This window comes from Mustela nivalis (genome assembly GCF_964662115.1).
Source record: "Mustela nivalis genome assembly, chromosome: 5".
NCBI lineage: Eukaryota > Metazoa > Chordata > Mammalia > Carnivora > Mustelidae > Mustela > Mustela nivalis.
Window position 1 is genome coordinate 8,678,793 of NC_139024.1, and position 16,250 is coordinate 8,695,042.

General features: G+C 38.2%; 1 protein-coding gene across 1 annotated transcript in view; it reads left to right on the forward strand.

Moving 5' to 3' along the window:
* Positions 1 to 791, forward strand: part of RSPH3 (radial spoke head 3) — a gene marked incomplete at its 5' end in the record, with an annotated part of 30,027 nt that extends 29,236 nt beyond the window's left edge. Inside the window, one exon of the mRNA XM_082731365.1 lies at positions 185 to 791. Within this exon, the coding sequence (XP_082587491.1) occupies positions 185 to 459 (275 nt within the window). The 3' untranslated portion in view covers positions 460 to 791. The remainder of the gene's footprint in view (positions 1 to 184) is intronic.
* Positions 792 to 16,250: the final 15,459 nt, after the last annotated feature.

Consider the following 16,250-nt stretch of genomic DNA (forward strand, 5'->3'; position numbering starts at 1 on the left):
GCATTGACCTGAATTCATATTCAGCGCATTAGGTCGCGTAGAAGTGAAGTGGTGCTGCCGTTGTAGAGAACTAACACGGGGAAGGGCTGAGGTCTGGCGGATGCTTCCCGCTTCTCTCTAAGTCAGCCTTACAACTGCTCTAACAGGAGCAATCACAGTGACTTTTGCACATGTACTGTTCCAGTGCTGATTCGCGAGGTGGTGGAAAAGAGACTGTCCATGTACGAGCATAAGGAGGACCCGCCCCCAGATGTGAAGCCTGAGGATGGGCTGGGTGGTCCCGGAGCGATGGGAGCACCACTGACGGATGAGGAGTTCCTTGAACGAAGTATGTCACAGCCACAGGGGCCCCTTTCAGACAGGGACTCCCTGCAAAGAACACTAAGCAATGGAAGGTATGTGGGGGACGTGTCGCCCCAAGAAGGGAGCTTCATGGAAGAAGAAGAGGATGAGCAATAAGAAGACCTCAGGGAGAGAACGGTTGCTACCGAGGGGCGCCTTCTAGCCGGGACACGCTCCTCGGCCAGTCAGCGTTGCAAGCGATCAGGTAATGCGCAGGTCCCCTCAGGTTATGGAAATTATGTTGTGTTTACTCAACATTGTCTCATGGACTGGGCAAATCAAATATGTTGAAATAATAAAACTAATTAAAAATGAAATTTAATTCATTTATTTAATGGTAGATATCTAGAAGCTGTGTTGTTGTAACTCTAATGAGAATCATGTCTGATTACAAGCTTTCTGTTACCACGAATGGAACTAACAAATATATTTTCCCTTAATTTTTCTGATTTTGTGGTTTGTTTGTTTGTTTGTTTTTTAGTGTCATATTTAATGTTAGATATCAGTGCTGTTAGCCACTGAGACTTTCTGCTCTACAGGAAAACTATTCTACCTACCCCATGAAAAAATACCTAAATGTCACATCACTGAAAGCTTTAGTGCTCCTCCTTGTAAGGACCAACACATACACCCTTACCTGTGTAAGACTAAATAGATCGCTACCCCTTCCGTCCTCAATGTTCAAGTAAGGTTCAAGGGATTCTTTGAATTGGTAATAGGCTCTTGTCTATTTTCTCACATCCCTGCTATTCAAACATTTCAAACAACACCGGTAAAGCTGGTCCCTACTTTGCCTTAGGCAGTTTCCCTCCCCTCCTCAACGATAATCATTGTTATCATTATTATAATTAGGGCTGTACCTTCTAGGCCTTTATCAAGATATTCATATACATATATATTTGAACATTAGAAAATATACAGGTTCCTTTTTCTTTATGTACATATAAATGTATAGTTTGCATTTTTCAGCTAACAATCTATCTTAGACCTTAAACATTAGTACATATAAATCTCTTTTTAAAATACGGTAAACTATTATATATATTATGACTGTGTTATACGGAATTCACATGTGACTTTTTAACCTGAACTTGTCTGAAGAGTTTACCTGTGCTATTGAAAATTTGGGGTGCCTGGGTGGTTCAGTGGGTTAAAGCCTCTGCATTCGGCTCAGGTCATGATCTCAGGGTCCTGGGATGGAGCCCTGCATCGGGCTCTCTGCTCAGCACAGAGCCTGCTTCCTCCCTCTTTCTCTGCCTGCCTCTCTGCCTATGTGTGATCTCTGTCAAATAAATAAATAAAATCTTAAAAAAAAAAAAAAGAAAATCACAGATTTTTGTTTTAAGATTTTATATTTATTTATTTGAAAGAGACTGAGCAAGAGAGAGCATGAGCAGGGGGAGGAAAGAAGCAGACTTCCCTGCTGAGCAGGGAACCTGACTGGGGGCTTGATCCTAGGACCCTGGGATCCTGACCCAAGCCGAAGGCAGTGGCTTAACCCACTGAGCCACCTCGGTGCTCCAATCACTAATATTTTATCTCTAAAGTCATATTAATCTTAAGCAATCATTGAAGTCCTCTGAAGTTTTAGATAGATAAAACCTACTTTTTCTCAGAATAGTTGTAGATTTATAAGCTGTAGTAATTTGAAATAATTGGCAGTTATTAACACATTTATCTTGATTTCTTTTTAAGTTAGGTACCAAAAATGTATCCACATTTTAAAAATGAAGAACTTCTTCCTCTGTTTTTAAAAAGAAACGCACCATGTTATCTACAGCATTATGTAGTTCTCAAACCATTTTCCCATATGTTATACCACTTTATCATTTTAACCTCAAGCAACCCTTCTGAGGTATGCATGACAATATTTTCATTTTCATTGTCAGCCGGTCTTGTTAGGTCAGCCAGCAAACGCTAACCGCATGCCCGCCATGTGCTGGGGACCATGTGGGAGACTAGGCCGTGCGGACCGCCTAGCGGTGGAACTAAATGGAGCTGGGGTGTAAATCAGGAAACAGCCGCTCAGGGATTTTAAGTGATTCGCCATAAGTCACAAGCCTAGTAAGTAATGGGATGAAAGCTGGGACCCAAATCTTCGTCCTTCTAATCCACTGTACTATCCTGTAAACAACCTTGGGCCCTTGTGAGGTATGAAGAGTAACTTTAAGTAAATTATCACATTAGTAGCATTTTAAAAAATTGGAATCACACCTGTTACCATTGCTAGTTATTCCATGTGGTTAAAGTCTTTACGAGCATCCTCACACATACAAGATTTCAATTTTGGCAAGAAGAGCAAGACGGGGCACCTGCGTGGCTCAGTGGGTTAAGCCTCTGCCTTTGGCTCAGGTCATGATCCCAGGGTCCTGGGACTGAGCCCTGCATCAGACTCTCAGCAGGAAGCCTGCTTCCACCTCTCTCTCTGCCTGCCTCTCTGCCTACTTGTGATCTCTGTCTGTCAAGTAAATAAATAAAATCTTAAAAAAAAAAAAAAGAGCAAGACATTTTTAAAATTGGGGTCACTGTGAATCATTATTCTTATTGATTTTCAAATACCTCCAATTTTAAAAATGCTTTCAAAATGGATTAGAGGTTGATTATCTTCTACAATTCTAATCCTCTTCTACAATAGCCAAATCCATTAAACTTTCAGCAGATGTTCAGCTAAACATCCAGACCTGTGCTCGATAATTCCACGAATTAATTCAATTTATTAAATATATGAAAATCTGTAGACTTTATACTGAAATTGGTTAAGCTTAATGCCATCCTAGTCAATGCTAGAGAGAAAAAAATGATTAAGTGGTTAGGTCTGGGGTGCCTGGGTGGCACAGTCAGTGAAGCATCGGAGTCTTGGTTTCAGTTGAGGTCACGATCTCAGGGTCTTGAGATGGAGGCCCGAGTTCATCTCCGCACTCAGTGGGGAGTCTGCTTCAGATTCTCTCTCTCCCTCTGGCCCTCACACTTGTCCTCTTTCTGTCTCTTACTCTCTCTCAAAAATAAGTTAGTAAATCTTTAAAAAAAGAAATAGTGGTTAGGTCACTTCCCTGTGAGAAAACTTAGAGAAACAGGTTATATATTACCCGCAGAAACAATATTGAACGGAAACTTTAAATTGGCTTTGCCTATACTTGCTAATACTATTCTTATGAGTTCTATTCCTTTCCATTGTTCCTACTAACACTAAGCTTACAGAAGCTAAAAAGTAGTAAAATGCGTGTTATGTAATACATTTATAGAGATGGTCAGCCCTGATAGTGATCAATTCCCATATCACTAAAATAGGTCAGGGAGGTCAAAGTAATTCTCTCCAAGGTAGGCATCATCACGTACAAGCCACCCTGACGTCCGCTGAGCTGAGGGATGTTGACACGGCCTAGAAAGTCACTCAGAGCAGTTCAGGATGGCGACTGGAAGCGCAGACACCGGAGCCACGCCTGGGCTGGCTTTCTCCACGCATAAGGTAAGGTGGTTTGCCTTTGAAATTAGGAAACAGAACCAGTTTATCAGTTGTGTTTTATTTTTGAATGTGGGAGGGTGGGTGACCTGCAGAAGGAAAACATACTTGGAGACTACTATTCCTTTGAAAGGTGTTATGGGGATGGGGGGCGCCTGGGTGGCTCAGTGGATTAAGTCTCTGCCTTCAGCTCAGGTCTTGATCTCAGGGTCCTGGGATCGAGCCCCACATCGGGCTCTCTGCTTGGCGGGGAGCTTGCTTCCCCCTCTCTCTCTCTGCCTGCTGCTCTGCCTGCTTGTGATCTCTCTCTCTCTCTGTCAAATAAATAAATAAAATCTTTTTAAAAGAAAGAAAGTTATAATGGGGATGGGACAAGTGGCATTTTTGTATCATATCAAAATGCGATGGTACCATAACCATCAAAATGTTACTGAGACCCACTTCTATCCTAGAAGACTTCCATTTTCTTATCATGTTGTTAAATTGTATCAACCACAACAGCTACATTTTAAAATCTGTAATTTTAATATTCTAATGCTTCACTTACTATGAAAAACTTGGCACATTTCTAGTTTGTCTATAGGTGAATGACAGAAAGTTTTTATATATATTCTATAGGTCAATAGGTTATTGATTTTAGGTAGCCACGCATCTCAATTTATTTAGCATAGAGGCATTCTAGAAAGGACCGATGGGTTTAATTCCCCCACAGACCAATTAGCAGCTATTGTGTCTTAGCAATAATTCCCAGATTTAACCAGAACCAACCTTCTCCTGGCTTGTCAATAATGTTACAAATCAGATGCCACTACAGTAAAAAAATACTGTTAATAATATTGGATTGGTAACTGTAATTCTCCCTTTGAATTGGAGGAGATTTACCTTTGTAGTTTAGTGCTATGAACTTTAATATATTTGTAATTAAAATTTGGTACATTGATAGCTTAGATGATATTTTGTGTTTTTTATAAACCATTAAAAATAGTAATGACTGAAATATGTGACTTAGAAGAAACAGTAACGACACTATAAGTTTGCTTATAAATAAAATCTATGAAGATACTAGAGTTTGAAACCTTAGGATGAAAATACTTGATAATATTTAAACAGTTTTAAGTCTTTTCAGGAAGAGAGTTCAAAGCATTAATGACTTTTTCCTCACTATATGCATCTATAATTGTTGTAAGTATGAAGCATTTTTATTTGTGCTACTGTATATATATTGTCTTCAGACATTTTAGATTATATTGATATCCATACTTACCACTAGGTGTCAGTAAAACTCTAAGGTAAAGTTAACTTGCCTCCAGCGCCACTTGATAACCATGAAGAGGCCTTGGGAGACAGAGTTGAGAAATACATGGTATTCCTTGGAGACTCTAGACTCACACTGAATATTTTATCTTTCCCTAAACTCATCTGCCAGCTCTGTAGGGATGCCAGTGGACTCCACCCTGTATCGCAGACCCTGAAAATGGTAATTTCAGAACGGACCTTAGCTGTCATATACCCAAGGCCTCTATCCAATACAGTATGTTTGATGATCATTTTAGTCCTCGTTTAATCACTAAGCATGGGGCTTTCACTTTATGAGAAGCTCTAGAATACCAATTCTATCTTACTTAATTTTGTCCCCCCAGCCCAGGCTATATTAAATAAATGCTTAGTCAATTATATTGTTGGATATTTCTCACTTTTAGAAATGCATCTTCTTCTGAGTCAGAATGTCCCATTAATAGTCTATGCTTTTTTATCATAACCATGCCATTTGGTAAGAGTATGATGCAAGGAAACAATGATTTTATTGCATATCAGTGTTCTCCTACATTCCAATAAGTTTTTCCTTTCTTCAAAGTTTCTCTTCTTGGAATGAAGTATCACTACTCTTCCCAATTATTCCTCATATGGCGTAATTTCAGAGTTTCCTCACCCTCCATCCTAGTTACTGTTACCTTGAAACTCCTCTGTCTGTTCAGCAGCATCTTAAACCTATTTCCCAGAATAGCTGTAATCTGACTCAGCAAGGAGTGCTGCGGGACTGCCCTCTCCCACGATGTGGACAGCACCAACTCACTTCCAAATTCCGATATCTAGAAACCTCATTTTTAAAACATAGGAGAAAAAAAGCCAAAATGATCCGTATGCAGTCACTATGTCACAAAGTCCACACACATTGCAGTGGATCATCTAAAGCTACTTTACAATATTGCTAACCAATTCAGCTATTTCATTATCAACTCCACAGCATATTGGAAGTAGCCTATTAACAAGGAAAGAGGGACTGCTCTGGGAAGACCCAAAGGCTAACTTTTATAAGAAAAAGGGAAAAAAGGGATAGCTCAAAAAGCACAGCATTCTGGATCCAAAGTTGAATGTTCCTCAGCATGCCCTGAGTCCATCATTACATTACAGCACAGTACAGAGATTACTGTTTATGGAAAACCACTTCTGGAATGGTGGAGACCACTGGAAATCTCCTTCATAAGGGCAAAGAGAACACAGGCAAGAATTGTCAAAAATCAACATTTAAGAACTCTGGAAATTAACCAAAAACTTAAGACAATGAAGAACATTTATTCAAGAAAAATGGCTGAATCTCAGTAAAAACACTAAACCTTGTGGCATTCTAATTTGCCCTTCAATTCACATCTCCTTCTTTCCAGTTTGTTGATAACCATGAAAACCAACAGACTTACACCCACGGTAACTGAGAAAACCAGCAGCCTATCAGCTGTTAAAATGGAACAAAACGGGCTTAGAGCTCCCCAAAAAGCCACATCCTCAGAAAATTGTCGATGTTTGACCTGTCTGGCAGCTCCCTAGAAAATTCCATTAACAGGGCTTATCTTTATTTGACCTGACTCAGAGCTTGCTCAGTGAGGAAAGTCCTAACACAAGGCATTTGTAATTAAAAAAAAAAAAAAAAAAAATCAGCAGTTGTTTAACATTGCAGCTGCCTGAGGCAGAAGTACCTGTTGCAGCAAACAGCAAACTTGAAGTGGAAAACTGGGGAATGAGATGACCATAGAGAGATTTGAAAAGCTTCAATGTATTACTGAGAATATATATATGTAGGGTGCTTTGTAGGGCTGTGTGTATGCCCTGGAAAGGCCAAGAGGAGGCCGTAATTTCTCATCTCTGGCTGACCTTGAGGTTCTGCACAAGCAGGAGTTAAAAGCTAAGTATTGAGGGCATGTCTCAACCTACACAGAAGTCCCTTAGCAAAGGGTGAAAGCCTTACCGGTTCAGGGCATTGAAGGAAATCTCTGTCTAATCATTAGCAGACCAAGCTAACCAAGCAGAGACTTCAGAGGTAGCTCACAGCAAAAAATCCAGATTTCAGAGAATTTATTCAGGAAGGCTATTAAAGAGACAAACAGCAACAACAATAAACAGCAACAACAACAAAAAATCCAGTTTGGAGGGGCAGAAATCCGATATCCAGAGTTACCATATTTTCATTCTTTAAATTGTCCAAATGTCACCAAAAAAAAAAAAAAAAAAAAACCAACATTAAAAAAAAAAAAGGAAAGTATTGCCCATGCAGAAGAAAAAAAGCACTGGATAGAAACTATTCTTAAGAAAGTCCAAATCTTGAACTTATTGGACAAGGCATTAATCAACTAGTGTAAGTATGTTCTAAGAACTAAAGGAAACCATGTCTAAAGAATTAAAGTATGAGAATGATGTCTTACCAAATAGTGGACACCAAGAGGTTAGAATACTTTAAAAAGAGGCAAATAGAAATTCTGGTATGGAAAATCTCAATAACCGAAATGAAAAATTCACTACAGAATCAATAACAGATACGAGCTAGCAGAAGGGTCAATGAAATTGAAGTTAAGTCAATTGGAAGAATCCACTCTGAGGAACAGAAAGAAAAATGAATGAAGAGAAATGAACAGAGCCTCAGAGACATGTGAGACACCACAAATATACTAACAGACACATAATGGGAATCCCAGAAGAGGAAAAAGAAAAGTACCGAAAGAACATTCGAAGAGGGATACCTGGGTGGCTCAGTTGGTTAAGCTGCTGCCAGGGCCCTGGGGTCAAGTCTGGCTTTGAGCTCCTTGCTCAGAGGGGAGCCTGCTTCTCTCTCTACCTCTGCCTCTGCCTGCCACTCTGTCTGCTTGTGCTCTCTCTCTGTGACGAATAAATAAAATCTTTAAAAAAAAAAAATTCAAAGAAACCAGGGCTGAGAATGTCCTCAATTCGATGAAAAATGTTAATATTTACATCCAAGAGACTCAATGAATTCCATGTGGGATAAACTCAAGAGATCCAAAATTACCAATTTGACCATAGTCAAATTGTTAGGAGACAGAAGCAGAGAGAATATTGAAATCAGTAAGACAAAAATAACTTATATACAAGTGCTCCTCAATAAGAGTAATAGCTCATTTCTCATCAGACACCATAGAGGGCAGGAAACAATGAGTATTTTCAAAGTACTACAAAAGAAAAGGCTGCCATTCCAAAAGTCCAACAAAACTGTTCTTAAAAATGAAGGAGGAGGGGTACCTGGGTGGCTCAGTGGGTTAAAGCCTCTGCATTCAGCTCATCAGGGTCCTGGGATCGAGCCCCGCCATCGGGCTCTCTGCTCAGCAGGGAGCCTGCTCCCCCCCCCTCTCTCTCTGCCTGCCTCTCTGCCTACTTGTGATCTCTGTCTCTCAAATAAATAAATAAAATCTTTTAAAAAAAAATAAAATTTTTTTAAAAAATGAAAGAGGAAATATAGGATGCCTGGGTGGCTCAGTCAGTCAAGTGCCTACCTGCAGCTCAGGTAATATATCTCAGGGTCCTGGGAATGAGCCCTGCACTGGGATCCTTGCTTGGCAGGGAGCCTGCTTCTTCCTCTGCCTGCTCTGCCTGCTCTCCCTGCTTGTGCTCTCTCTCTGACTCTGACAAATAAATATATAAAATCTCCTTTTAAAAAATGAAGGTGGAAATAGTCTGTATAGGCCTATATCTATTAAAGAAATTGAATCAATAATGATTAACTTAAATTCTACCAAACATGTAACAAAGAAATTATACCGTTCCCTACAATTTCTTCCAATGACAGAGGAAGGGGAATACTTCCTAATTCATTCTATGAGACTAACATTATTCTAACACCAAAACCACCCAGACCTTACAAGAAAACTATAGACCAGTATTTCTTATAAACCTAGTTGCAAAAAATCCACAACAAAATACTAGAAAATTGAGTACAACATGTATTTAAAAAAAGAATTATTCACCATGACCTCAGTGAGATTTAACTCAGGTATACAAAGTTAGTTTTTAACATATGAATATCAACTCATGGAATCCATCACATCAACAAGCTAAAAAAGAAAAATCACATGATTGTATCAATAGATGCAGAAAAAGATTTTGACATAATTCAATATATGCCGATTCATTATTTAAAACAAACAAACACACACACAACTCTCAGTAAACTAGGAACAGAGGAGAAACCTTCAACTTGAGGAATAAAAAGCCACAAACTAACATCAAAGTGAGAAACTAGAACCTTTCTCACAAAATCAGGCACAAAGCAATGATGTCCCCTATAACCATTCCTTTTCAATGTCATACGGGAAGTCCTAACTAATGCAATAAGAAGGAAAAAAGGAAATGAAAGGCATACAGATTGGAGATGAAGAAATAAAACTGTCTCTCTTCACAGGTGACATGGTTATCTACGTAGGAAATCCGAGTCTGGACTTCTGGGGAAGATGACACAGGCTCACCTCATCTCACACATCAACTAGATAACACTCACACACGTATAAATAACCCCAAAAATGATCTGAAGACTGGCAGAATAAAGTCCACAAATAAATGTAGAGAAGACGATACAGTAAAGATGGTTAGAAAGGCAGAGAAGTGATCAGAAACTAAATGGTCTCACAGGACTATCCACAGGAGGGAGAGACGCCATGGGCCTGGAAAAAGGGGAGAAACAGACCCCCACACTGGGAAGCCCACATGGCGAAGATGAATCTCTATAACATTTGGCTTTGAAAACCAGAGGGACAGAATTTCATGAGTCCTAACAACCAGTAGGACTTAAAACCTGGAATTTTTTAAAAATCAGCAGGGTTGGCTCTGGAAAAGCCAGTAGGCAGAGGAAACTGAGTCCCTGCCCTTAAATAGATGGCACCACAAACAGTCCGTGGAGATACAGCATGGAAGAAGGAGTCTGAAAAGCCATACAGGAAGGAGAGTATTTATTAATGTCAACATGTGTCCCAAAGGGGCATCAAGGAACAAAGGAACTGGCAAGCACCATTTCCTTCCCCTTCCCCCAAGTGTGAACACACAGCCACTTGCAGAAATTGCTACCTAACTGGCTAGCACTGCTGCCCATTCTCCCTGCCCAGTGCTTCCACTAACTCACCCCTCCAGATGGCCCACCTCAGACCCTGCGTTGCATAGCTCTGCTCACAGTGTAATGGTGGCAAGCAAAGCTTGCTAGCACGAGGGCCCTGACACAACTCCCCAACTGTGCTTCCTCAAATCTACTCTCTCTGATGCACTCTTGGTCAAAGCCCAGGGCAGTGCCCAGGACTGGCCATGCAAAAGCAGCTCCCACAGTGGCCAGCACCACTCCAAGTGACTCCCGCTCTGGGGTGAAGGAAAGATAATCATACCCAACACCAAGTCAGATGGAGCCCCCAGCAGTGGGCTGGAGGCAGATATCTGGTCTGACTGCAGGTCTAACCCACCAATGAAAGCTGCTCAGGGGACAACAGAAGAAAAGTGTCCTACAATTTATAGAGCTACCGCATATTTAGCAAATGTCCAGTCTGACTCACCTCAAGCCCAAGGCAGTCCAGACTGACCAATTAACACCACAGGAACTGAACACTTCCCTGAACACAGCTGTCTTTCCTAACACACAGAAACAGATACACAGAGTTAGACAAAATGAGGAGACAGAGGATTATGTCCCAAATGAAAGAAGAGGATAAAATCACAGGAAAAGACCTAAGCACAATGGAGATAAGTAATATGCCTATTAAAGAATTTAAAGTAGAGATCATAAAGATACTCACTGCATTCACAAAAAAAAAAAAAAAAAAAAAAAAAAAAGTGGAGGACATCAGTGAAACTCTTAACAGTAAAATTAAAAAGAACCAATCAGAGATAAAGAACACAGTAAGTGAAATTAAAAATACACTAGACTGAATAAATAGTAGAGTGAAGCAAATAGTAGAGATGAAGCAAAACAAATCAGTGGCCTGGAGGAGAGAGTAATGGAAAGTAAGCAAGCTGAGCAGGTGAAAGAAAAAAAAATTATGCAAAATGAGAATAGATTTAAGGAACTTAGTTAGACCATCAAGCATAATCACATTCACATTACAAGGATCCCAGAAGAAGAAGAGAAAGAAAAGGGCACAGAAAATTTGTTTGGGGAAAAAAAAATAATGATGCCTGGGTGACTCAGTTAAGTGTCTGCCTTCAGCTTAGGTCATAATCCCAGGGTCCTGGGATCAAGCCCCACATCAGACTCCCTGCTCAGTGGAAAGCCTGCTTCTCCCTCTCCCACACCCCCTGCTTGTCTTCCTGCTCTCACTGTCTCTCTTTCTCTCTGTCAAATAAATCAATAAAATCTTTAAAAAAAAAAAAAGAGAGAAAGAAAAAAATAATAGCTGAAGAATTCCCAACTCTGTGGATGGAAACAGAAATCTAGATCCAAGAGGCACAGAAATCCCCCAAAAAAATCAACCCAAGGAGGTCCACACCATGACACATAGTAATTGAAATGGCAAAAAGTAGTGATAGAGAATTTTAAAAGCAACAAGAAAAGAAAGGAGTTACATATAAGGGAAACCACAAAAGGCTATCAGCTGATTTTCAGCAGAAATTTTCCTGGCTAGAAAGAAGGCATGATATATTCAAAGTGCTGAAAGGAAAAAAATACATATATATATACATACATATGTATACATATGTATGTATATATATGTATATGTATACATATATATGTATGTATACATATGTATGTATACATGTGTATGTATATATATGTATGTATATATATGTATATATGTATATATATGTGTATATATATGTATGTATACATATGTATGTATACATATATGCAGGCAAGAATACATACTCTATCTAGTAAGACCATCATTCAAAATAGAAGAAGAAATAATTTCCCAAACATTCCCAAAAAATTACCACTAAACCAACCCTACAAGAAATGTTAAAGAGAATCTTTGAGTGAAAAGGAAAGATCATAGCAAGAGTAAGGAAAGTAAGAAGCACAAAATCAATAAAAATAACCTATATCTGTAGAAATCGGTCAAGGAACTCACAAAACAAAAGGATATAAAATATAACACCATATATACAACACATGGGGAGGAGAGGAGTAAAGAATGGGTTTAAATGTAAGTAACTATCAACTTAATATAAACTGCTATACACAGAAGATGTGATATACAAACCAAATGGTAACTGTAAATCAAAAACCAATAATACGGGGCACCTGTGGGATCAGTCAGTTGAGCATCTGAGTCTTGATTTCAGTTCAGGTCCTGATCTCAGGGTTGAAGTTAGAAGTCATTACATACATCTTTTCTAACCACAAGGTTATGAAATTAGAAGCCAATCAAAAGAAAAAAATCTGGAAAGAACACAAATACACAAAGGTTAAATAATGTGCTACTAAACAATGAATGGGTCAACTAAGAAATTAACAAAGAAATAAAAAAATACATGGAGATGAATGAAACTGAAAAGCCAACAGTCCAAAAACTTTGGGAAGCAGCAAATGCTGTTCTAAGTGGATATGTTATAGCAATACAGATCTAACTCAAAAAGCAAGAAAAAAATGTCAAATAAACAATTGAACTTTATGCCTAAAGGAGCTAGAAAAAGAACAGACAAAACACAAAAACCAACAGAAGAAAGGAAATAATAAAGATTAGAGCAGAAATAAACAAAACAGAAACTAAAAAAAAAATATAAGATACCAACAAAACCAGAAGGTGATTCTTTAAAAAATCAACAAATTGATAAAACTTTAGCCAAATTTGTCAAGAGGAAGAGAAAGAGATGACTCAAATAAACAAAATCAGAGGACAAATAATAACCAATGTCACAGAAATACAAAGGATAATGGAATATTATGAAAAAGTATATGCCAACAAATTGGACAATTTATAAGAAATGGATAAATTTCTAGAAACATATAACCTTCCAAAATTGAATCAGGAAGAAATAGAAAATTTGAACAGACTGATTACCAGCAATGAGATTGAAACAGTAATCAAAAAAACTCCCAACAAACAAAAGTCCAACACAAGATGACTTCACAGGTGAATTTTACCAACCATATAAAGAAAACTTAACTATTCTTCTCAAACCATTCCAACAAATAAAAGAGAAAGGAAAATTTCCAAGTTCTTCCTATGAGGCCTGCATTACCTTGATACCAAAACCATATAAAGACACTACAAAGGTACCTGGGTGGTTCAGTCAGTTAAGTGTTCAACTCTTCATCTCAGCTCAGTTCTTGATCTCAGGGTCATGAGTTCAAGCTTCCCATGGGACTCCATGCTGGGCATGGAACCTACTTTAAAAAAAAAAAAAAAAAAAAAAGACACTACCAAAAAAAAAAAATCTGTAGGTCAATATCTCTAATGAACACAGATGCAAAAATCCTCAACAAAACTTTAGCAAACTGGATCCAACAATATATATAAAAATTCATTCACCATGATTAAGTGGAATTTATTCCAGGATGCAAGGATGGTTCAATATTTGCAAATCAATCAATGTGATACATCACATCGATAAGAGAAAGGATAAAAACCATATGATTGTTTCAATAGATGCCAAAAAAGCATTTGATGAAGTGCATCCACTCATGATAAAAACCCTCAACAAAACAGGTTTAAAGAGAACATACCTCACCGTAATAAAGGCCATGTATGAAAACCCCACTGCTAACATCATACTCAATGGCAAAAAACTGAACATTGTCCCCTTAAGATCAGAAATAAGACAAAGATGTCCACTCTCACCACTTTTATTCAACATAGGACTGGAAGTCTTGGGCATGGCAATCAGATAAGGAAAAGGAATGAGAGGCATCCAAATTGGTAAGGAACAAATAAAACTTTCACTATTTGCAGATGACATGATAATATATGTAGAAAATATAAAAGATTCCACAAAAAAATTACAAGAACTGATTAACAAATTCTGTAAGATCATAGGATACAAAGTCAATGTACAGAAATCCTTTGAATTCCTGTTACTAATGAAGCAACAGAAAAAGAACTTAAATTATATAATTAAGCCATTAAAAAGAATAAATTTTCCCATTTGTAGCAATATGGATAGAACTAGAGAATATAATATTAAGTGAAATAAGTCAGTCAGAGAAAGAAATACATGATTTCAGTCACATGTGGAGTTTGAATAACAAAACTCAGAAAATTAAAAATAGAGATAGCCTATGACCCAGAAAATGCACTACCGGGTATTTGCTCCAAAGATACAGATGTAGTGAAAAGAAGCACATGCACCCCAATGTTCCTAGCAGCAAGGTCCACAATAGCCAAACTGTGGAAAGAGCTGAGATGCCCTTCAGCAGATGAATGGATAAAGAAGTTGTGGTCCATATACACAATGGAATATTACTCAGCCATCAGAAAGAAGGAATACTTAATTTTGGCATCAACATGGATGGGACTGGAGGAGATTATGGTGAGTGAAATAAGCAAAGAGAGTCAATCATCATATGGTTTCACGTACTTATGAAACATAAGGAATAGCATGAAGGACATTAGGAGAAGGAAGGGAAAAGGAAGGGGGTGTGGAATCAGAGGGGGAGATGAACTACGAGAGACTGTGGACTCTGAGAAACAAAGTGAGGGTTTGGTGGTGGGCGTTGGGATATGGTTTGGTCCAGTGATAGGTATTGGAGGGCACATAGTCCTTGGAGCACTGGGTGTTATACATAAACAATGAATCTTAGAACACATCAAAATCTAATGATGTACTGTATGATGATTAACATAACATAATAAAATTTATAAACTTTACTTTTTTAATATTTTATTCATTTATTTGACAGAGAGAGAGATCACAAGCAGACAGAGAGGCAGAGCAGAGAGAGAGGGGAAGCAGGCTCTCTGCTGAGCAGAGAGCCCGATGCGGGACTCAATCCCAGGACCTGGGATCATGACCTGAGCCGAAGGCAGAGGCTTAACCCACTGAGCCACCCACGTGCCCCAAAATTTAAAAGTTTTTTAAAAAACACAGATGAACAAAGGAAAAAGAGAGAGAGACAAACAAAGAAATATTCTTAACTCTAGAGAACAAACTGATGGCTACCAGAGGGGAAGTGACGGGAGGGGGATGGGCAAAATAAGTGATGGGTATTAAACAGTACACTTATCCTGATGAGCACTGAGTAAGGTACAGACTTGTTGAATCATTGTATTGTATACCTGAAACTAATATAACAATGTATGTTAACTATACCAGAATTAAAATTTAAGACTTATTAAAAAATTAAATTTTTAAAAAGAAAGAAAAATCTGAGTCCCCCCAAATCTCTGAAAATTAATAACTGACAATAGCAAGGTTGCAGGGTAAAAGGTTAATATATTAAAGTCAATTATTTTTCTATATTCCAGCAATTAACAAGCAGAATTTGAAATTAGAAACACAATACCATTTATATTAGACCCCCAAAATGAAATACTTAGGTAAAAATATAACAAAATATGTACAAGAACTATATGAGGGAAACCACAAAAGTCTGATGAATAAAATCAAAGAAGAAATAAATTAATGGGGAGACATTCCACGTTGATGGATAGGAAGGCTCAATATTGTTAAGATGTCCATTCTTTCCAAATTGATCTACAGATGTAATAAAATCCGAATCACAATCCCAGCAAATTATTTTGTGGATATCAATAAACTGATTCTAAATTTTATACGAAAAGGGAAAAGACCTATAGTGACAACACAATTTTAAAAGCTGAGAACAAAGTGCCCAACTTCAAGACTTTGTATAAAGTTATAGTAATGTGGTAATAACAACAGAATCGACAACAGATCAGTGGAGCAGAACAGAGAACCCAGAAATAAACCCATGTACGTATAGTCAACTGACCCAGCAAAGAGCAAGGACGGTATAATGGAGAAACAGTAGCCTTTTTAGCAAATGGTGCTGGAACAACTGGACATCCACATGAAAAAAATAAATCTAGACACAGACACTACACTCTTCAACTTAAAATGGATCAAGACTTAAATGTAAGATGTGAAACTATAAAACTTTCTTATAACATGAGAAAACCTAGTTGATCTTATGTTTGGCAATGACTTTTTTTTTTAAAAGATTTTATTTATTTATTTGAGAGAGAGACATTGAGAGAACAACTGGGAGGAGGGGCAGAGGGAGAAACAGACTCCG